The sequence below is a fragment of the Filicampus tigris genome, chromosome 4 (genome assembly GCF_054856515.1).
Source record: "Filicampus tigris isolate MCC_2025a chromosome 4, RoL_Ftig_1.0, whole genome shotgun sequence".
In the NCBI taxonomy this organism is placed as follows: domain Eukaryota; kingdom Metazoa; phylum Chordata; class Actinopteri; order Syngnathiformes; family Syngnathidae; genus Filicampus; species Filicampus tigris.
The window spans coordinates 23,068,144-23,083,660 of NC_141220.1; the positions used below are offsets into that span (position 1 = coordinate 23,068,144).

Below are 15,517 nucleotides of genomic sequence, written 5' to 3' on the forward strand. Positions count from 1 at the left end.
ATGACCGTTTTATGACCTTTTTTTTACACTTGTATTAAAGCAGCACTGGGCAAGAAATCGACCGGAATAAAATCTTTTCACAACTCTTTTGATGAAACATTGACTTACAGTAGTTGAATGGGACTTCATGCCCTGAGGGGGTCTGTATCGTTTTTACTGGCACAAAGCAACTTTGAGGAGGATGGGATCAACCCTGGCACACCAAAAAATACAAATGTCCTGAATTGCATTACGGCATACTCACTTCCTCCTTCCGCTTTAAGGACGGCTCAGGATTTCACGACACTACGCGCTGGCGCGCATGGGAAATGTAGTTGATTTTTGTCCAAACACTACCGCTTTTGTCCACATGGCGCCGCCATAATCCACAAAAACTGACATACGACACAGTGTTGCTTTAACACTATACTGTAATGTTAGTCATAAATGCACTTTGGTGCCACGGGACTCCGGATTAGAGTTATCCAGAAATGGTGCAGTAGAGGTTATAAATCAACAATGAGGATAGCAGATGATGACTGATGTGACGTGACGTGACTTAACACTAATCTAACCCTTGTAAATGTGTTTTCTTAACCCATTTTGTTTTTAGAAGAGGGTAAAAGGGGCTAAAAGAAAATCAGCAGTAATGTAATTTCCTTCATGCAAAAGCCCCTGACCCTCTGCCGGACTTAATGGCGTTACGCCGCTTTTGGATGCGTATGATTAACGAGGCTGCAGAATGATGTGAAAACTGAGCCGCCGTAACCCAATTTGCAGACTGTCGGCTCAGCGACGGACGAAAGCTTTTCATACGAGCATTTATTTGAGTCATGTGAGCATTTTGGTGGGTTGTTTGTGTTTGGAATGTTACGGAAACTTTTTTATTGGCAGTAATACTATTGCTGTAGTTGAGTGTAACAGTTGGGCTAATTTACATAACTGCTTCACACCGGTTTCTCCACCAACGACTTGCAGCAGTGCTGTTTGAAGATCCGGAGTCATTTTCAAGTAACACCCTGACAACACTGTCATGCAGAAATTCTATCATGCAAAAAGATCCCGATGCCCCACGGTGTGTGATGCCCCAGTTATCAATGCTAATTAGCTAAGCAGAGCTATGTTTTGTTGACTTTTATGCACGAGTAGGATAACGTAGCACTAGAATGACAACTACATGTTACTCGTGGAGAAAACAGTAAACTACATGACAACCGTGCGCTATTAGTGCTACTAGTGAAGCACTAGATGTTAACTAGTAAAATATGATCATGTCACTACAGCAATTGTCAATCTGTGCAGTTTTGCCTCACTCGTAGACTGACAAGGTCAAGGCCGACAAGCTAATATCAGTGTAAACACTTACCTGTTACAGTTTTTTTTTTCACAAAACATACTTACATTTTTTTTTGGAGTTGTTTGGTTTGGAGAAGAAAATTACATCAATGACCTCTTTGACTTCTTTTTTTTTTTTTTTTTTTTTTAAGCTAGTTTTTTTCCCAAATTAGATTCTAAATGCCTAATATATAACTTATAATACCCTAAATAAAAATGACACATAAATCACTCAGTTAGTAGTTCTAATAGTGTCCTGAACTGCTTTTACTGGTGACAATAAAAATTGTACAAGTACATGGACCATAAGCTGCAAATGTGTATTTTGCGGGCCTTATGTGTAATGTTAAATGACAGTCTGTCAAAGACCGTCACTGAGTCCCACTGCTACAAATGGTAAATCTAACCACTAATAAAATCGGGGACTGTCAATCATTGTGATAAGCATATCTGCAATTTTATTTTATCCACCTCAAACGACATTTTGCCAATCGGGTCATATACTGCTCACAAACACTTGAGGAGATTGGGCTTTTCCACTTCTATGCGTTACTTGACATTGAGATTACAGCCTGTTTTACTGCTGCTTCTCCCCTCATCCCCACCCCGCAATTCTGCTTAAAAGACTGCTCTTAGCCAACCTGCTAACATGACCGCAACTCATGTTCTCATTCCCATTTCAATAAATCTATGAACTATTTTTGAAAAAAAAAAAAAAAAAGATTTAGAAACAAGATACACTGTATATATTTATAACCTATTATTATCTCTTCATGAGTTCATTGTGCTAAATGTACAGGATGAAATTTAAATTCTGTCAAAAGACTGTACAACTCAATAGTGAACAGTCAACATGTGTACAGTAGGCTTCAAAGGAATATTATTACAATAAACATGTCGTCTTCAGAATCCGGAGGGTCAATACCTGCATCAAAAAAGGTTTTAGTGAGCCATAAAAAAATAGTATGAATGTAATGTTTGTGTGTGTATATGTCACCTATAATAGTTCGGTTTAAAGGGTCCATGCTTGCCGATGCCCAAATACTTGGTCTGCTCGTCAGTCAGCTCAGTGAGGTGAGCGTCAAAACCGGGGAGGTGAAGACTGGCCACATATTCGTCTGTGAACATAAATATTCACATTTCAAATTTGGGGGGTTTTGTGTTAATATCAATTATTGTTAAAGGACTTGCCCATCTTTTTTGGCAGCAGGTAGACATCACGTTTGTAACGTCCTTCTGGAGCGTTGTACAACTCAATGAGGGCTAGAGCCTGAACGGTTATGAGTGACAGTCAAAATTCCACTGCTGTATTGCAGGTTTTTAATAATTGCAAGCATTCAATTTACAAAAATGTTTGACTTCTGTTTTGCTTAAAACTTTGAATACTTTGGCAAATGAAAATTTACGTTTGGCCGTCTATAGCGTTTGCATTGAATGTTAGCATTAAACAAACAGACTTTCGACATAATTAACAGCTTGAAGCAAGCAAGCTTTGCCTCTTATTTGGAGCCTGTGTAAGCATCATAATCTTCCTTTCCTCAAAGTGATGTTATGTCGCAGTCTCCCATTTCTTGACAGCGAGAACAGAATCTAAGGAATACTTTAAAAAAGTAATGCATCTAAAGTGGAAATCAACCCAAACATTTTTTTTCCAAGAATATGTTCCCAGCAGGCCCACTAGTTGAAACACGGAATTCTGATTAATATTGTGTTTGTGGAATATGAGTTAAGCAGCAAAATCCACCCCTTTTTAGCCATCTCAGGGCGCGGCCATTTTGTCACTTCTGTCGATTGAAAATGACATCACAACACCCTCAGGGCTCAGATAACGACTAATCATAGCTCAGCTTCAGAAAACAGGTGAGCCATGATTGGTCGTCATCTGAGCCCTGAGGGTCTGTGATGTCATTTTCAGTCGACAGAAGTGACAAAATGGCCGCCCCCGGAGATGGCTAAAAACGGGTGCATTAACTCTTATTCCACAAATGCAATATTTATCAAAATGCCTTGTTTCAACTAGTGGCCTTGCATAGAACATATTATTGAAAAAAATATGTTTGGGTTGACTTCTACTTTAAGTTTGTTTTAATAAGTTTAAATGTACTGTATAGTGTACGAATTGCTGCTTCAATTAGTTCATTTGCTTTGAATGTTTTTGTGGGTGCTCACTTTTCTGTCCACACTCCTAGCGGCGACACCTGAGAACTGTTCCAAATTGTGAAGGCAAAAAAATGCATCCTATATCTCCTTTAACCAACCACGAATCGAGAGTAGAAATCTCCAAACATTTCCCATTTACACTACTTGTGTCCCAATACTTTTGTCCACAGAATAAAGAGCGTATGTGTGCAGATCTCACACCTGAGTGGTGGCAGTGACGGAGAGGACAAAGCGGGGCACTGTGGAACAGCTCAGATTCAGCAAACGACCCTGAAGTGAGAACAAGAGAGACAAGGGTCACCTGTGGTCATTGTTCAGCTTAAAGGGGCCACATCTCGTACGTCCAATCAGACGCCGGGTTATTAAAGTAATTAGATAGACCCACGTAAATCAGGAAGCTCAATGACATGCTTGCCAATGCTTGTTGCTTTATTTAGGATGAACTACATGATTTAATGACCTGAAATCACATTAAGACGTTTGTGAGAGTCATGTTACAATTTGTCTGACTTAAAAAAAAAAAAAAAACACGTAGCCATATGATTATTTTCTCCTTGATGCTTCGCGGTGTATTTTTCTTATGTAAGTGCACTTATTTTATGAGTTTTGATGTGATGTCAAAACATCAAGTGTATATCTGTGATCATTGGTCAGTTGAAATGATTTAGTGCACATTGCATCTGTCCAGTCAGAAGAAACTTTAAAGTAGTTTGGCTGACCCATGAGAAGCATGAAGCTCATTGATGCATTTGCCAATTTGAAGTTTTGCTGCTTCATTTAGTGCACTTCATAATTTACTGACATATTTTTGGTAGTAAAAAATTTGGCTATGGATTTTTTTAAACCTGTATACCATATGAGGAAAAAGATGGATCCAATCAATCCACCCGCAACCAAATTGGGGGTTTTGGTTATCGGGTGTCATCTGCTTTATGGATGACATTTATATCGAAGATGGTTCCGTGTATATCAACGGTACTGGCATCACCTCGGCTAGTAGGACGATTCTCCTTCCATCTGGCCATACGATGTGGTCCACCTGAGGTCTAACGCGCTCCCACCGCAGCTCTGCAGTGCGTAGACTCGCCTGACAAGACACAACAAAAACTTATAATTTACACAATTAATTTGGCTGAAACCCAGTCAGAAGCACTGATAAAATTAGCAAACTCATTCCCCCTCCCCAAATTATTATTTTCCTAGCTGGAAACCCTAACCCTAGTTTGAAACCCTAACCCTAGTTTGAAACCCTAACCCTAGTTTCAAACCCTAGTTTGAAATCCTAGATTGAAACACTAACACTAATTTGAAACCCTAACCCTAGTTTGAAACCCTAACCCTAGTTTGAAACCCTATTCTGAAACCCTAACCCTAGTTTGAAACTCCAACCCTAGTTTGAAACCCCAACCCTAGTTTGAAACCCTAATTTAAAACCCTAAACCTAGTTTGAAACCCTAGCTGGAAGCACTAACCCTAGTTTGAAACCCTAACCCTAGTTTGAATTCCTAACCCTAGTTTGAAATCCTAGTTTGAAACGCGAACCCTAGTTTGAAACCCTAGCTGGAAACCCTAACCCTAGTCTGAAACCCTAACCCTAGTTTCAAACCCTAGTTTGAAACCCTAATTTGAAACACTAACACTAATTTGAAACCCTAACCCTAGTTTGAAACCCTAACCCTAGTTTGAAACCCTATTTTGAAACCCTAACCCTAGTTTGAAACCCCAACCCTAGTTTGAAACCCAAACCCTAGTTTGAAACCCTAATTTGAAACCCTAACCCTAGTTTGAAACCCTAGCTGGAAACACTAACCCTAGTTTGAAACCCTGGTTTGAAACCCTAACCCTAGTTTGAAACCCTAGCTGGAAACCCGTAACCCTAGTTTGAATTCCTAACCCTAGTTTGAAACCCTAGTTTGAAACCCTAACCCTAGTTTGAAACCCTAGCTGGAAACCCTAACCCTAGTCTGAAACCCTAACCCTAGTTTGAAACCCTAACCCTAGTTTAAAACCCTAACCCTAGTTTGAAACCCTAATTTGAAACCCCAACCCTAGTTTGAAACCCTAGTTTGAAACCCTAACCCTAGTTTGAAACCCTAGCTGGAAACCCTAACCCTAGTTTGAAACCCTAGCTGGAAACCCTAACCCTAGTTTGAAACCCTAATTTGAAACCCTAACCCTAGTTTGAAACCCTAACCCTAGTTTGAAACCCTAATTTGAAACCCTTACCCTAGTTTGAAAACCTAGTTTGAAACCCTAACCCTAGTTTGAAACCCTAACCCTAGTTTGAAACCCTAACCCTAGTATGAAACCCTAGCTGGAAACTCTAACCCTAGTTTGAAACCCTAATTTGAAACCCTAACCCTAGTTTGAAACACTAACCCTAGTTTGAAACGCTAGTTTGAAACCCTAACCCTAGTTTGAAAGCCTAGTTTGAAACCCTAACCTTAGTTTGAAACCCTAACCCTAGTTTGAAACCCTAACCCTAGTTTGAAACCCTAGCTGGAAACCCTAACCCTAGTTTGAAACCCTAACCCTAGTTTGAAACCCTAACCCTAGTTTGAAACCCTAGCTGGAAACCCTAACCCTAGTTTGAAACCCTACCTGGAAACCCTAACCCTAGTTTGGAACCCTAATTTGAAACCCTAACCCTAGTTTTAAACCCTAACCCTAGTTTGAAACCCTAGCTGGAAACCCTAACCCTAGTTTGAAACCCTAATTTGAAACCCTAACCCTAGCTGGAAACCCTAACCCTAGTTTGAAACCCTAATTTGAAACCCTAACCCTAGCTGGAAACCCTAACCCTAGTTTGAAACCCTAATTTGAAACCCTAACCCTAGTTTGAAACCCTAGCTGGAAACCCTAACCCTAGTTTGAAACCCTAACCCTAGTTTGAAACCCTAATTTGAAACCCTAACCCTAGGTTGAAACCCTAACCCTAGTTTGAAACCCTAGCTGGAAACCCTAACCCTAGTTTGAAACCCTAACCCTAGTTTGAAACCCTAGTTTGAAACCCTAACCCTAGTTTGAAACCCTAGCTGGAAACCCTAACCCTAGTCTGAAACCCTAACCCTAGTTTGAAACCCTAACCCTAGTTTGAAACCCTAGTTTGAAACCCTAGCTGGAAACCCTAACCCTAGTTTGAATTCCTAACCCTAGTTTGAAACCCTAACCCTAGTTTAAAACCCTAACCCTAGTTTGAAACCCTAATTTGAAAACCCAACCCTAGTTTGAAACCCTAGTTTGAAACCCTAACCCTAGTTTGAAACCCTAGCTTGAAACCCTAACCCTAGTTTGAAACCCTAGCTGGAAACCCTAACCCTAGTTTGAAACCCTAATTTGAAACCCTAACCCTAGTTTGAAACCCTAACCCTAGTTTGAAACCCTAATTTGAAACCCTTACCCTAGTTTGAAAACCTAGTTTGAAACCCTAACCCTAGTTTGAAACCCTAACCCTAGTTTGAAACCCTAACCCTAGTATGAAACCCTAGCTGGAAACTCTAACCCGAGTTTGAAACCCTAATTTGAAACCCTAACCCTAGTTTGAAACACTAACCCTAGTTTGAAACGCTAGTTTGAAACCCTAACCCTAGTTTGAAAGCCTAGTTTGAAACCCTGACCTTAGTTTGAAACCCTAACCCTAGTTTGAAACCCTAACCCCAGTTTGAAACCCTAGCTGGAAACCCTAGCTGGAAATCCTAACCCTAGTTTGAAACCCTAACCCTAGTTTGAAACCCTAACCCTAGTTTGAAACCCTAATTTGAAACCCTAACCCTAGTTTGAAACCCTAACCCTAGTTTGAAACCCTAATTTGAAACCCTTACCCTAGTTTGAAACCCTAGTTTGAAACCCTAATTTGAAACCCTAACCCTGGTTTGAAACCCTAACCCTAGTTTGAAACCCTAGTTTGAAACCCTAACCCTAGTTTGAAACCCTAGTTTGAAACCCTAACCCTAGTTTAAAACCCTAACCCTAGTTTGAAACCCTAACCCTAGTTTGAAACCCTAACTTGAAACCCTAACCCTAGTTTGAAACCCTAACCCTAGTTTGAAACCCTAGCTGGAAACCCTAACCCTAGTTTGAAACCCTAATTTGAAACCCTAACCCTAGTTTGAAACCCTAACCCTAGGTTGAAACCCTAATTTGAAACCCTAACCCTAGTTTGAAACCCTAACTCTAGTTTGAAACCCTAACCCTGGTTTGAAACCCTAACCTTAGTTTGAAACTCTAATTTGAAACCCTAACCCTAGTTTGAAACCCTAACCCTAGTTTGAAACCCTAACCCTAGTTTGAAACCCTAGTTTGAAACCCTAACCCTAGTTTGAAACCCTAGCTGGAAACCCTAACCGTAGTTTGAAACCCTAATTTGAAACCCTAACCCTAGTTTGAAACCCTAACCCTAGTTTGAAACTGTAATTTGAAACCCTTACCCTAGTTTTAAAACCTAGTTTGAAACCCTAACCCTAGTTTGAAACCCTAACCCTAGTTTGAAACCCTAACCCTAGTATGAAACCCTAGCTGGAAACTCTAACCCTAGTTTGAAACCCTAATTTGAAACCCTAACCCTAGTTTGAAACACTAACCCTAGTTTGAAACGCTAGTTTGAAACCCTAACCCTAGTTTGAAAGCCTAGTTTGAAACCCTAACCTTAGTTTGAAACCCTAACCCTAGTTTGAAACCCTAACCCTAGTTTGAAACCCTAGCTGGAAACCCTAGCTGGAAATCCTAACCCTAGTTTGAAACCCTAACCCTAGTTTGAAACCCTAACCCTAGTTTGAAACCCTAGCTGGAAACCCTAACCCTAGTTTGAAACCCTAATTTGAAACCCTTACCCTAGTTTGAAACCCCAGTTTGAAACCCTAACCCTAGTTTGAAACCCTAACCCTAAATTGAAAACCTAACTCTAGTTTGAAACCCTAGCTGGAAACCCTAACCCTAGTTTGAAACCCTAATTTGAAACCCTAACCCAAGTTTGAAACCCTAACCCTAGTTTGAAACCCTAACTTGAAACCCTAACCATAGTTTGAAACCCTAACCCTAGTTTGAAACCCTAACCCTAGTTTGAAACCCTAGCTGGAAACCCTAACCCTAGTTTGAAACCCTAATTTGAAACCCTAACCCTAGTTTGAAACCCTAACCCTAGGTTGAAACCCTAATTTGAAACCCTAACCCTAGTTTTAAACCCTAGCTGGAAACCCTAACCCTAGTTTGAAACCCTAACCCTAATTTGAAACCCTAACCCTAGTTTGAAACCCTAATTTGAAACCCTAACCCTAGCTGGAAACCCTAACCCTAGTTTGAAACCCTAATTTGAAACCCTAACCCTAGTTTGAAACCCTAGCTGGAAACCCTAACCCTAGTTTGAAACCCTAATTTGAAACCCTAACCCTAGGTTGAAACCCTAACCCTTGTTTGAAACCCTAGCTGGAAACCCTAACCCTAGTTTGAAACCCTAACCCAAGTTTGAAACCCTAGTTTGAAACCCTAACCCTAGTTTGAAACCCTAGCTGGAAACCCTAACCCTAGTCTGAAACCCTAACCCTAGTTTGAAACCCTAACCCTAGTTTGAAACCCTAGTTTGAAACCCTAGCTGGAAACCCTAACCCTAGTTTGAATTCCTAACCCTAGTTTGAAACCCTAACCCTAGTTTAAAACCCTAACCCTAGTTTGAAACCCTAATTTGAAAACCCAACCCTAGTTTGAAACCCTAGTTTGAAACCCTAACCCTAGTTTGAAACCCTAGCTGGAAACCCTAACCCTAGTTTGAAACCCTAGCTGGAAACCCTAACCCTAGTTTGAAACCCTAATTTGAAACCCTAACCCTAGTTTGAAACCCTAACCCTAGTTTGAAACCCTAATTTGAAACCCTTACCCTAGTTTGAAAACCTAGTTTGAAACCCTAACCCTAGTTTGAAACCCTAACCCTAGTTTGAAACCCTAACCCTAGTATGAAACCCTAGCTGGAAACTCTAACCCTAGTTTGAAACCCTAATTTGAAACCCTAACCCTAGTTTGAAACACTAACCCTAGTTTGAAACGCTAGTTTGAAACCCTAACCCTAGTTTGAAAGCCTAGTGTGAAACCCTAACCTTAGTTTGAAACCCTAACCCTAGTTTGAAACCCTAACCCTAGTTTGAAACCCTAGCTGGAAACCCTAGCTGGAAATCCTAACCCTAGTTTGAAACCCTAACCCTAGTTTGAAACCCTAACCCTAGTTTGAAACCCTAATTTGAAACCCTAACCCTAGTTTGAAACCCTAACCCTAGTTTGAAACCCTAATTTGAAACCCTTACCCTAGTTTGAAACCCTAGTTTGAAACCCTAACCCTAGTTTGAAACCCTAACCCTAAATTGAAAACCTAACCCTAGTTTGAAACCCTAGCTGGAAACCCTAACCCTAGTTTGAAACCCTAATTTGAAACCCTAACCCTGGTTTGAAACCCTAACCCTAGTTTGAAACCCTAGTTTGAAACCCTAACCCTAGTTTGAAACCCTAGTTTGAAACCCTAACCCTAGTTTAAAACCCTAACCCTAGTTTGAAACCCTAACCCTAGTTTGAAACCCTAACTTGAAACCCTAACCCTAGTTTGAAACCCTAACCCTAGTTTGAAACCCTAGCTGGAAACCCTAACCCTAGTTTGAAACCCTAATTTGAAACCCTAACCCTAGTTTGAAACCCTAACCCTAGTTTGAAACCCTAACCCTAGGTTGAAACCCTAATTTGAAACCCTAACCCTAGTTTGAAACCCTAACTCTAATTTGAAACCCTAACCCTTGTTTGAAACCCTAACCCTAGTTTGAAACCCTAACCCTAGTTTGAAACCCTAGCTGGAAACCCTAACCCTAGTTTGAAACCCTAGCTGGAAACCCTAACCCTAGTTTGAAACCCTAGCTGGAAACCCTAACCCTAGTTTGAAACCCTAACTGAAAACCCTAGCTGGAAACCCTAACCCTAGTTTGAAACCCTATCTGGAAACCCTAACCCTAGTTTGAAACCCTAACTGAAAACCCTAGCTGGAAACCCTAACCCTAGTTTGAAACCCTAGCTGGAAACCCTAACCCTAGTGTGAAACCCTAGCTGGAAACCCTAACCCTAGTTTGAAACCCTAACTGAAAACCCTAGCTGGAAACCCTAACCCTAGTTTGAAACCCTAGCTGGAAACCCTAACCGTAGTTTGAAACCCTAATTTGAAACCCTAACCCTAGTTTGAAACCCTAACCCTAGTTTGAAACTGTAATTTGAAACCCTTACCCTAGTTTTAAAACCTAGTTTGAAACCCTAACCCTAGTTTGAAACCCTAACCCTAGTTTGAAACCCTAACCCTAGTATGAAACCCTAGCTGGAAACTCTAACCCTAGTTTGAAACCCTAATTTGAAACCCTAACCCTAGTTTGAAACACTAACCCTAGTTTGAAACGCTAGTTTGAAACCCTAACCCTAGTTTGAAAGCCGAGTTTGAAACCCTAACCTTAGTTTGAAACCCTAACCCTAGTTTGAAACCCTAACCCTAGTTTGAAACCCTAGCTGGAAACCCTAGCTGGAAATCCTAACCCTAGTTTGAAACCCTAACCCTAGTTTGAAACCCTAACCCTAGTTTGAAACCCTAGCTGGAAACCCTAACCCTAGTTTGAAACCCTAATTTGAAACCCTTACCCTAGTTTGAAACCCCAGTTTGAAACCCTAACCCTAGTTTGAAACCCTAACCCTAAATTGAAAACCTAACTCTAGTTTGAAACCCTAGCTGGAAACCCTAACCCTAGTTTGAAACCCTAATTTGAAACCCTAACCCAAGTTTGAAACCCTAACCCTAGTTTGAAACCCTAACTTGAAACCCTAACCATAGTTTGAAACCCTAACCCTAGTTTGAAACCCTAACCCTAGTTTGAAACCCTAGCTGGAAACCCTAACCCTAGTTTGAAACCCTAATTTGAAACCCTAACCCTAGTTTGAAACCCTAACCCTAGGTTGAAACCCTAATTTGAAACCCTAACCCTAGTTTTAAACCCTAGCTGGAAACCCTAACCCTAGTTTGAAACCCTAACCCTAATTTGAAACCCTATCTGGAAACCCTAACCCTAGTTTGAAACCCTAACTGAAAACCCTAGCTGGAAACCCTAACCCTAGTTTGAAACCCTATCTGGAAACCCTAACCCTAGTTTGAAACCCTAACTGAAAACCCTAGCTGGAAACCCTAACCCTAGTTTGAAACCCTAGCTGGAAACCCTAACCCTAGTTTGAAACCCTAGCTGGAAACCCTAACCCTAGTTTGAAACCCTAACTGAAAATCCTAGCTGGAAACCCTAACCCTAGTTTGAAACCCTAGCTGGAAACCCTAACCCTAGTTTGAAACCCTAGCTGGAAACCCTAACCCTAGTGTGAAACCCTAGCTGGAAACCCTAACCCTAGTTTGAAACCCTAACTGAAAACCCTAGCTGGAAACCCTAACCCTAGTTTGAAACCCTAGCTGGAAACCCTAACCCTAGTTTGAAACCCTAGTTTGAAACCCTAACCCTAGTTTGAAACCCTAGCTGGAAACCCTAACCGTAGTTTGAAACCCTAATTTGAAACCCTAACCCTAGTTTGAAACCCTAACCCTAGTTTGAAACTGTAATTTGAAACCCTTACCCTAGTTTTAAAACCTAGTTTGAAACCCTAACCCTAGTTTGAAACCCTAACCCTAGTTTGAAACCCTAACCCTAGTATGAAACCCTAGCTGGAAACTCTAACCCTAGTTTGAAACCCTAATTTGAAACCCTAACCCTAGTTTGAAACACTAACCCTAGTTTGAAACGCTAGTTTGAAACCCTAACCCTAGTTTGAAAGCCGAGTTTGAAACCCTAACCTTAGTTTGAAACCCTAACCCTAGTTTGAAACCCTAACCCTAGTTTGAAACCCTAGCTGGAAACCCTAGCTGGAAATCCTAACCCTAGTTTGAAACCCTAACCCTAGTTTGAAACCCTAACCCTAGTTTGAAACCCTAGCTGGAAACCCTAACCCTAGTTTGAAACCCTAATTTGAAACCCTTACCCTAGTTTGAAACCCCAGTTTGAAACCCTAACCCTAGTTTGAAACCCTAACCCTAAATTGAAAACCTAACTCTAGTTTGAAACCCTAGCTGGAAACCCTAACCCTAGTTTGAAACCCTAATTTGAAACCCTAACCCAAGTTTGAAACCCTAACCCTAGTTTGAAACCCTAACTTGAAACCCTAACCATAGTTTGAAACCCTAACCCTAGTTTGAAACCCTAACCCTAGTTTGAAACCCTAGCTGGAAACCCTAACCCTAGTTTGAAACCCTAATTTGAAACCCTAACCCTAGTTTGAAACCCTAACCCTAGGTTGAAACCCTAATTTGAAACCCTAACCCTAGTTTTAAACCCTAGCTGGAAACCCTAACCCTAGTTTGAAACCCTAACCCTAATTTGAAACCCTAACCCTAGTTTGAAACCCTAATTTGAAACCCTAACCCTAGCTGGAAACCCTAACCCTAGTTTGAAACCCTAATTTGAAACCCTAACCCTAGTTTGAAACCCTAGCTGGAAACCCTAACCCTAGTTTGAAACCCTAATTTGAAACCCTAACCCTAGGTTGAAACCCTAACCCTTGTTTGAAACCCTAGCTGGAAACCCTAACCCTAGTTTGAAACCCTAACCCAAGTTTGAAACCCTAGTTTGAAACCCTAACCCTAGTTTGAAACCCTAGCTGGAAACCCTAACCCTAGTCTGAAACCCTAACCCTAGTTTGAAACCCTAACCCTAGTTTGAAACCCTAGTTTGAAACCCTAGCTGGAAACCCTAACCCTAGTTTGAATTCCTAACCCTAGTTTGAAACCCTAACCCTAGTTTAAAACCCTAACCCTAGTTTGAAACCCTAATTTGAAAACCCAACCCTAGTTTGAAACCCTAGTTTGAAACCCTAACCCTAGTTTGAAACCCTAGCTGGAAACCCTAACCCTAGTTTGAAACCCTAGCTGGAAACCCTAACCCTAGTTTGAAACGCTAATTTGAAACCCTAACCCTAGTTTGAAACCCTAACCCTAGTTTGAAACCCTAATTTGAAACCCTTACCCTAGTTTGAAAACCTAGTTTGAAACCCTAACCCTAGTTTGAAACCCTAACCCTAGTTTGAAACCCTAACCCTAGTATGAAACCCTAGCTGGAAACTCTAACCCTAGTTTGAAACCCTAATTTGAAACCCTAACCCTAGTTTGAAACACTAACCCTAGTTTGAAACGCTAGTTTGAAACCCTAACCCTAGTTTGAAAGCCTAGTGTGAAACCCTAACCTTAGTTTGAAACCCTAACCCTAGTTTGAAACCCTAACCCTAGTTTGAAACCCTAGCTGGAAACCCTAGCTGGAAATCCTAACCCTAGTTTGAAACCCTAACCCTAGTTTGAAACCCTAACCCTAGTTTGAAACCCTAATTTGAAACCCTAACCCTAGTTTGAAACCCTAATTTGAAACCCTTACCCTAGTTTGAAACCCTAGTTTGAAACCCTAACCCTAGTTTGAAACCCTAACCCTAAATTGAAAACCTAACCTTAGTTTGAAACCCTAGCTGGAAACCCTAACCCTAGTTTGAAACCCTAATTTGAAACCCTAACCCTGGTTTGAAACCCTAACCCTAGTTTGAAACCCTAGTTTGAAACCCTAACCCTAGTTTGAAACCCTAGTTTGAAACCCTAACCCTAGTTTAAAACCCTAACCCTAGTTTGAAACCCTAACCCTAGTTTGAAACCCTAACTTGAAACCCTAACCCTAGTTTGAAACCCTAACCCTAGTTTGAAACCCTAGCTGGAAACCCTAACCCTAGTTTGAAACCCTAATTTGAAACCCTAACCCTAGTTTGAAACCCTAACCCTAGTTTGAAACCCTAACCCTAGGTTGAAACCCTAATTTGAAACCCTAACCCTAGTTTGAAACCCTAACTCTAATTTGAAACCCTAACCCTTGTTTGAAACCCTAACCCTAGTTTGAAACCCTAACCCTAGTTTGAAACCCTAGCTGGAAACCCTAACCCTAGTTTGAAACCCTAGCTGGAAACCCTAACCCTAGTTTGAAACCCTAGCTGGAAACCCTAACCCTAGTTTGAAACCCTAACTGAAAACCCTAGCTGGAAACCCTAACCCTAGTTTGAAACCCTAGCTGGAAACCCTAACCCTAGTTTGAAACCCTAACTGAAAACCCTAGCTGGAAACCCTAACCCTAGTTTGAAACCCTAGCTGGAAACCCTAACCCTAGTTTGAAACCCTAGCTGGAAACCCTAACCCTAGTTTGAAACCCTAACTGAAAATCCTAGCTGGAAACCCTAACCCTAGTTTGAAACCCTAGCTGGAAACCCTAACCCTAGTTTGAAACCCTAGCTGGAAACCCTAACCCTAGTGTGAAACCCTAGCTGGAAACCCTAACCCTAGTTTGAAACCCTAACTGAAAACCCTAGCTGGAAACCCTAACCCTAGTTTGAAACCCTAGCTGGAAACCCTAACCCTAGTTTGAAACCCTAGCTGGAAACCCTAACCCTAGTTTGAAACCCTAGCTGGAAACCCTAACCCTAGTTTGAAACCCTAGCTGGAAACCCTAACCCTAGTTTGAAACCCTAGCTGGAAACCCTAACCCTAGTTTGAAACCCTAGCTGGAAACCCTAACCCTAGTTTGAAACCCTAGCTGGAAACCCTAACCCTAGTTTGAAACCCTAGCTGGAAACCCTAACCCTAGTTTGAAACCCTAACTGAAAACCCTAGCTGGAAACCCTAACCCTAGTTTGAAACCCTAACTGAAAACCCTAGCTGGAAACCCTAACCCTAGTTTGAAACCCTAACTGAAAACCCTAGCTGGAAACCCTAACCCTAGTTTGAAACCCTAGCTGGAAACCCTAACCCTAGTTTGAAACCCTAACCCTAGGTTGAAACCCTAACCCTAGTTTGAAACCCTAGCTGGAAACCCTAACCCTAGTTTGAAACCCTAGTTTGAAACCCTAACCCTAGTTTGAAACCCTAGCTGGAAACCCTAACCCTAGTCTGAAACCCTAACCCTAGTTTGAAACCCTA

The 15,517-nt window shown here is 41.2% G+C and overlaps 1 protein-coding gene across 3 annotated transcripts in view; it reads right to left on the bottom strand.

Annotated features, from left to right (window-relative positions):
• Window positions 1-1,746: 1,746 nt before the first annotated feature.
• LOC147148983 (S-adenosylhomocysteine hydrolase-like protein 1) overlaps window positions 1,747-15,517 on the bottom strand; it is a 39,852-nt gene continuing 26,081 nt past the window's right edge. For 2 of the 3 annotated variants that reach the window (XM_086028351.1, XM_086028353.1), the window contains 5 exons: window positions 4,463-4,561; window positions 3,676-3,744; window positions 2,506-2,584; window positions 2,312-2,432; window positions 1,747-2,239 (listed from right to left, as the gene is read on the bottom strand). In XM_086028351.1, coding sequence (XP_085884477.1) covers window positions 2,233-2,239; window positions 2,312-2,432; window positions 2,506-2,584; window positions 3,676-3,744; window positions 4,463-4,561 — 375 coding nt within the window. In that variant the 3' untranslated portion in view covers window positions 1,747-2,232. Of the gene's footprint in view, window positions 2,240-2,307; window positions 2,433-2,505; window positions 2,585-3,675; window positions 3,745-4,462; window positions 4,562-15,517 lie in introns of those variants that run through there. The other variant, XM_086028352.1, reaches the window with a different exon arrangement.